We start from the raw sequence: 7978 nt of genomic DNA on the forward strand, positions 1-7978 counted from the left end.
GAAGAGCACAGACACAGCCTCTCTTAATTAGCTTTATCTTGATTAGCTTTATCTTGGTTCTTCTGGGGCTCTGCTCTTCACTGCTGTGAGTAACATCTGGGGCAGGAACATGCTGGCAAGGAGTCATCAAGGGCTCTGGTGCCAGGCACAAGGGTGGGCACTGTGGGCAGACATGACTCAGGTAAGGCACGTCAATCTCACCTATGAAATGAACTCAGGAGGAAATTCTAGTTTTCTTCAATAACTCCAGGCCTGCATATCCCCAATTCCTTTCTGGTAAAAGGGCTCCAGGTTACACTCCTCCAATTCCTACAACAGGCAGCCAAAAGCTTCTGCTTGACTGCTGGACAAGCCCACGAAGCCAAACCCAGAGGATCAATGAGTGAAGGGGCCACAAGAGCAGCTGATCTCCTCCTCCTTCCTGAAAGATCAGAGGCCCAGGGACAGGGCAGCATTGCAATCATATCCAGTTGTAACTCAATCTTCTCTAGCAGTGCTTTCTCAAGTGGTACCACCACCTGCTCCAGTTCACCTTCTAATACCAACTAAAGACCTGCCCCAGCCTCCTGCAGGGAAGAGTCCTCACCACACTGCCCCAGCCACACCAGGTAATTCTGCAGCTGTTCTACCAGGCAGCACCAAATCCACACGTTTGCAGATCACACCCTATTTTTCACCTACAGCCCCAACGAAATCCAAATTCCTTCCATCACAGATTCCTTCCAAGGTGCAGCATGAAGCTGCCACGGTGGCACTGCTCGAGATCACATTGGGTTTTTATTTCTTGGTGAGTGTTCTCCTTCTCACACTGACAAACTAGGACCCTTCAGCAGAGCCCTGGAAACTCAGCTTGGCATTGCTTTGGCCAAGAAGTGTCACTCAAAATGTTACAAACTCTAAACAGATAAGTAATTAACCTCCCAAATGTTTGCCTGCACTGGCATGGTGGAACCCATCAGCTGTGCATCTACAGAGAACCAGCCCTCAATGACTCTCCTTATAATGGGAATATCTCATAAACCATCCAGTTTGGTTTATTAATAAAATTCAAGCCAGCTCTTCTAAAGTAATTATTTCACAACCATAAAAAAAACCCCAAACCAATCAACCAACCAACCAACCAACAAAACAACATCAAGAAAAAAAAAAAAAAAAAGAAACCAACAAAACAAAACAAAACAAAAAAAAAAAAAAAAAAAAAAAAAGGAAAAAAACCCCCAACAACAACAACAACAAAAAAAAGGGAAGACGGTTATCCCAGGGTTTACTCCGAATACTGTACACTTTTATTTGTGGAGCAGGAAATGATAACCAGAAAAAGGCAAAATCTGAGGTCTAGGCAAAGAGTGTTTGCAAACTTCTAAGGAAGAACAACAAAATCACTAGGTTATGATGCAACTTTTGTTTAAAGATTAATGAAAACCAGCCAAATGTCTCATTTTGAAAAACCAGGTCAGTACAAATACACATCCTTTTGCTGTGTCAACAACAGCAACAAAACCCAGTAAGAGTGATTAAACCTGGCATACCAGCCAAAAGTCTCAAGCTTAGATAAATACAATACCTCAAACCTAAGGCAGCTCTTTGAAGAGTTCCAATTTTCAGCTAGTTTTGGTAACTGGGTCAAATTTAAAGATTTTTCCCTACAAAACTACCTGGCCCTTGAGGATTATTTGGCTGTGAAAGACCAGCCTGGCTTTGTGGGTGAGCACAACCAGGTGCAAAATGTTTCCTATCAGACTAGTAGGGTTTAAAATACTGCACCATGCTAGAGGTTTGAGAAATGAACCAGGCTACTGAAAATAGCTTTATATTATATTTCTCCACTGGTCTTTACGATAAACAAGTCTGAGTTGAACTGGTGAGTGGAAAAAAATGCCCCTTGCTCCCTGCAGACAGGTATTATTCAACCCCCAACACACACAGATCCAGAAAGAATGACAAGCCCAAGCTTTTAAAAAAGTGCTAATATTACAAAAATGATTTGGTAAAGCTTTTCATTCTCAAACAGTTGGTTTCTTGACAATGTGTCTCTGCAGCTCCCAAGCACACATATAATCAAACCCTCATCAAGAACAGATCCCTGCAATGGGACAGATATGTAGTTGGAAGCTGTGAAAGTTCACACTTCAGAAAAATCAAACTAACAAACTGCTGAGCCCTGTTAATTGTTTCTTTAAAAAAAAAACCCAACCCAAAACATAAGCTGTAAATAGCTAATCAGAGAGATTCTTGACTGATCTGCATAACAGCAGGTTTTACAAACCTGCCATGGATTTCTTACATAAAAGTATGTGGATTATAATGTTTTTTTCTTTCTACACCTATGAAACCTTGAGAAAAAATACTGACATCAGAAGCATGCACAAACTTTTGTCATTTTTGTCCACAGATGAACTCGGAAACCAAACTTCTACGACAGACTAGCACAGAAACCCAAGGCTAAGCCCATGTCTTGAGGCATCTCATAAAAAAAATAAATTAAAAAATCTACACAGTGCTGGCAACAGCCTAACAGGAGGTAGAGCTTGTGTGTGAGCTGGGGGAGCACAGAGCCAGCAATGCCCAACCAACACTCCACCACTTCCATGGGTTCTCCCCAGCAACAGGGAGCTTCCAGAAATGCAGCTTTAAAGGAGCTGTGTGTCTTGAATCCTTTCCAGGTGAATAATGCAGCCCCAGGAAAACGCCAGCTCCAATGCTCTTGTTTTCACCAGGCAGCAGAAACCAGCAGGAAAGCAACAAAGCCTGGGCTCTCTGGGGTTTATTCAGGGTTTGGTTTTTTTTTTTTTTTTTTTTTTTTTTTTTTTTTTGGGAACAGGCAGAAAGGGAAACACACAGAGAATTCCTTTAGCGTAATATATTTGTTTTATTGCTTCTGCAGCACATTGGAGTCGAGTTCATGCATGAAGCATCCTCCAAGTACAAGCTGAGAACACCCAGGGCTGTGCTGCTGTGTTGGGAGCAGGGCAGCACAAGGGCACTGGGACACATTTCCTCCAAGGGCTTGCATTCCCTCCTTTGACAGAGGGGACAAACAAGCTAGTAGTGGCTCAGTTCAGAGATTTTTCTAATTCTGGAAGTCAAATTAAAGAAGATGAATTTGGCTCTTTTTTTTCCTCAGAAAAAACTGAAGAGATTCGGTCTCTGAATTTTTAAGTGAAACAGACTGGAGGGAGCAGTTCACAGTTTCTGCTTAGTTTCTGCTTGCTGAAATATCAGCGTGGTGACTCAAGGCATGCATCCCAATATTGCTTCTTTTTTTAAAAGAAGTCTTTTGCAACCATTATTTATGCCCAACAGCACAAGGAATAATTAGGCCTCCATTCCCCAAATCTTGGCATTTGCCTTCTCCTAAAACCATGAAGAGAACCACAGCTAAGTGACTGAACTGATAAGCACAGCCAACTTCAGAGTTCCTTGGAGTGCCAAGTTTTACAACCCCCAAACAAATCAATCTTTCTTTCACTGGCTGTGTATAAAACATAACATTTGCTTCAAGAAGTCCAGGAGCCTTTTGAATACAAAACAGGAAAGTCACCAGGAGGGGGTGAGAACCAGTCCTTTTTTAGAGTGCTGACCCATAAGAGCTAACACACCCATCCCTAACACTGCATCAATGCAGGAAAAAAAGAAAGAAAGAAAGAGAGAAAAAAATGCAGCCTTTGGCAATCTAGGGCTCCTAATCATTCAGTCTAACACAGAACAACTGAACAACGAAGAAAGTTGAATTGCATTGCAAATTTATGTTCCATGTCCAGCTTATGGAATGTAGTGCAATGGGGCACTGGGCAGCTACAGAACTGCATTCCTTACAAAGGGAACAGCTTGAACCTCATGATTTGTGCATGTGGGCAACACTGAATGACCTTCATGCTCTCCAGCATTCACTAGAAGGCAGATTTATTTATAATCACAAGTCAGCTCTTTTGTTTTTGAGGAACAAACATATATTTGGAAGAGCAAAGGTTTAAACTTTGTATTAAGCAGCAAATGCAGAAACCAATACATTAGTTTTAAAGGCTGAATTTGAAGACTACACTCCAAAATCCAGACTGGATAATATTAGAAGCTGAGAGAACCTGGACAGCATGGTTATTTGCTGCTCCTTTTTCTGTTTCCTTTGTAAGAGATATGTTCATAGCTCAGTTCCATTATAGAACAGGAGCCTCTCTAGCATATTCCTTATCTAAAAGATGTCCCGTTTCAACATAAGAGATCCAACTCCCACAATGGACAAATAAAGTGATATTGCTCTTACTGTAATGGACATAATACAAGACTATCTGTATTTCAACAAAGAAAATCCATTGAATTTTTATTTTAAACAAGCATTGCCTGTCTCTCATTTGAAATTTCCTTAGGCATGAAATGAAACACGTTTTAAATAAGGTGCCAACTGAACTGGACTGCAGTACAACAGAGCTGGACCCTAGGACAGTATTATTAAAACAGCCAGCAGCTGGTTGCACTAAAACCATCCCCAGGACACAATGATCAGTAAATTCTGGGTTTTGTTTAACAGACCAAGGTGATAAACCATAGATTATCTAAAGCTTCCACATCATGGTCCTTAAACTCCTGGAAAATAAGTTCCAACTTAGATTTAAAGGGAGTCAAGAGACAACGCCGGGCACAACTATTTCTTGATGTGCAGAGACATGAGGGAATGGGACAGGATTAATGATTTTCCTGCACATCCAAAAATCAAGACAATTAAGAAGCATGTAGAAGCCTACAGTTCCTGATGTTGCAGAACAAATGGCAAGGAAAATCTTATTTACAAGCGTGTGAGATGAAGCAATAGACTTCTGATTCTCAACTTCCTATGAGCTGCCGTAAGGAATTTAATTGCTACCTCACAACCTGACGTGCCCCTTTCTCAGGTAGCTGTACAAAAACCCAGCTGCTGAACAGAGGAAAGCTGAATACTGAACATGCAACAGATTTAAATACAAAACTGCCAACAACGGAAGCACACAAGGCTCTGAGACAATTCATAAACCCACACAGGTCTTTATATAAGGTTAATGGTTTGCTAGCCAAGTGCCAAGGTTCACAAAATGGGTAATTTCTGTTTCTTTTTTAAAAAACAGGTTTGAACTTCACGCAGTTTTTTCCTAACAACACTTCACTAAAATCTCAGCAGCAGCATAGATGGGCAGAGATATTTTACTCAGAGGTGTTCTCAAACACTTCATCAATAAGAGAGCACAGGAAAGCCTCAAACCCTCAGTTGTATATTTCAGTTTGCCAGTGCTGGGTCAGGCAGCACCACAGCAGCCTGAGCACACTCGGATGACTAACACCAAACGGGCTGAAAACAGCAGCAATCATGACAGAGACAATAAAGAACCCCAGCAATCGCACACAGCTCCGAGGAAAGAAAAATCATTAAGAATCTCTTTTAAAAAATGCAGGGAAAACACAGCCACGATGCCCAGATATACTTTCCTTAAGGCCACTTCTCATTAGAGGGATTATGTATGATATTAATAACACAGGCACAAATAAAATATATGGCATAAGCAAATATTAGCATAAGATCTTGGGGCACCTTAAAGAATGAAACTTAAAGGCAAACAGATCATGAAGTGTTGTAATAGAATGACTAATGTGTCAAAGGAATGTGCACAGCGTTAAAAAATAGTGATAATTTAAAAAACTGCCTTGTGGAATGAAAGCAGTTTATTGAGCTAAAAGAATACAATCTTTTGGAGATCTTAATATCAGCTACTGTCTTTACTACAGTGCTTCAAACAGAATATTCCTCTGAAGCTCATAATTCCCGAAGAGACCAAGGCAGAGAAACGATGGGCTAACAGGGCAGAAATCCATCGGGTGTTCACACGGATGCACCGAGGGATGCTTTAGGACGGCTCTCCCTCTCTCCTGGTGCACACAGAAAGGACACTCAAGGAACATGTACAAGGGAGCTGCTTTCCCCAAAAGAGTTCACCTCGGGTCTCCCATCGAGACCAACAGCTAAGGACACAAAAGGGTGTTTAAGGAGCGTTTCCTGCAATGAGCAGAAAACTGTGCAGACTACGGGGATAAACCGAGGAGGAAAGCACGAGTGAGCACTGCTGGCCTCCTGTGCCTCTCCTCGGCTGCACTGGAGAACAATTTCGGCCGGAGGAAGAGGAGTGCACAGCTTAGGGCAAGGCTGCTTACAAAGACAAGTGATGTCTGAGGCAAAGGCTGAATGTTTAGAAGAGAGAATACACAGCACAAAGGTGCTCCCGGCACAGGGTCCGCAGAGGCTGCCGGAGCACAGCACCACGGGCTGGAGGGTGCCGTGTGCGAGGTGCGGGGGAGGCAAAGAGCAGCAGATTGCAGGAGGAAGGCGCAGGGCACAGCCTGGAGGACGGGAGGGGAGGACAGGTGAAGCAGCCCGGGGAAGGCTCGGGGCAGGTTGAGGCATGGCACAGCGGCAGCGCCTGGCAGGGCTCGGCAGGGCAAGGGCCGGGGCGGGCGGGAGCGAGGGGCGGGCAGGGCACGGCCCGGGGCCAGGACACGGCACATACCTGGGCGCCTTGGCCGCGGCGCTCTCCCGGCGGTCCAGCACGCCGGGCACGCAGTTGGTGAGCTCGGTCCAGTCGGCGTGCAGCCCGCAGCTCCAGCCCGTGGAGAAGCGCGAGAAGAGCCAGGTCTCCCTGCGGTTGGGCCGGTAGCAGGTGCACTTCTTCTGGCCGGGCCGGCAGTCGCAGGGCACCTCCAGCCGCACGTTCTGCACCAGGTGGCGGCCGAAGGTGGTGCCGCCGGTCTTTTGGATGTGCAGGAAGACGATCACGTCCTCGCCCTTCATGTCGAAGGCGAGCTCCCGCTCCAGCTCCCGCACGGGGAAGTAATACTTCTTCACGTAGTGCGGGTCCGGCGTGGGAAAGAGGTCCAGCTCCTCCGAGTAGGAGCGGCCGCTGGGGGAACCCAGGCTCAGCCCCGGCCCCACGTACTGGTACAGGATAAGCATGAAGCACACCGAGACGGCCACGATCAGCAAGAACTTGCTGGTCCTCTCAACCATGGTCCTTCCCGCACGCTTCATGTGTCAGCATCTCCCGGGGCTGCCGGCGCTGGGCGGACCGCGGCGGGGCCGGGGGCGGGCGGCGGAGCTCCGGCGGCCGTGCCACCGCCTCCCCCCGCCGCTGCCGGAGCCGAGCCTTCCCCGGGGCCGCCGGGCCGCTCCCCGCCTGTTCCCTGGCTGTTCCCCGGCTCTCCCGGGCTCGCCGCCGTCCCTGCCCGCCCGGCCGGCCCGGGCAGCGCCGGGAGCAGGGCAGGGGCAGCCCGCGGGAGCCGCTCCGGAGGCGCCGCGGCACACGGCAAACTTGCGAGAGAGACAGACAGAGAGAGAGAGGGGCAGGAGGGGGGCGGAGAGGGACCGAGAGGCAAGAACCAGCCTCCTCCCGCCCGCCCTCTCTCCCTTCCCCGCGCTTCAGGAAGCCACCCCCATTCCGGCGCTGCCTCCGCCGTGCCCCAGCCCCCGCGGCACCGGCACGGCTGTGCCCGCCCCCGCCGCCGGCTGCGCCCGGGCTCGGCTGGGCTGGGCTGGGCCGGGCTGGGCTCGGCGGGGCCGGCAGAGAGCGCTTCCTGGCCGCCCGCCCCGCCCGGCATGCACAGCGCCGCCCGCACCGCCCCGCACCGCCCCGGCCGCGCTCACACCGCCTGAGCCCCGCCTGAGCCCCGCCCGGCCCAGCTCCGGGCACCGGGATCCGCTCTGGGCTCCGCTCCGGGCTCCGCTCCGGGCTGCTCTCCCTGGCTCTGCTCCGGGCACCGCTCTGGGCTCCGCTCCCCGGCTCCGCTCCGGGCTGAGCTGCGGGGCTCCGCTCCCCGGCTCTCTCTGGGCACCGATCTGAGCTCCGCTGCCTGGCTCTGCTCCGGGCACCGCTCCCCGGGCACCGCTCCCCGGCTCCTCTCCCTGGCTTTGCTTCCCGACCCCCCTGCTGGCACCGCTCCCCGCTCCGCGCTCTGGGCACTGTCC

The 7978-nt window shown here is 48.9% G+C and overlaps 1 protein-coding gene across 1 annotated transcript in view; it reads right to left on the bottom strand.

Moving 5' to 3' along the window:
- The window catches only part of HS6ST1 (heparan sulfate 6-O-sulfotransferase 1), a 197603-nt gene extending 190524 nt beyond the window's left edge, over positions 1–7079 (bottom strand). Inside the window, exon 1 of the mRNA XM_083868609.1 lies at positions 6528–7079. Coding sequence (XP_083724735.1) covers positions 6528–7045 — 518 coding nt within the window. The 5' untranslated portion in view covers positions 7046–7079. The remainder of the gene's footprint in view (positions 1–6527) is intronic.
- Between the last annotated feature and the right edge of the window lie 899 nt (positions 7080–7978).

This window comes from Zosterops lateralis (genome assembly GCF_965231275.1).
Source record: "Zosterops lateralis genome assembly, chromosome: 10".
Lineage (NCBI taxonomy): Eukaryota > Metazoa > Chordata > Aves > Passeriformes > Zosteropidae > Zosterops > Zosterops lateralis.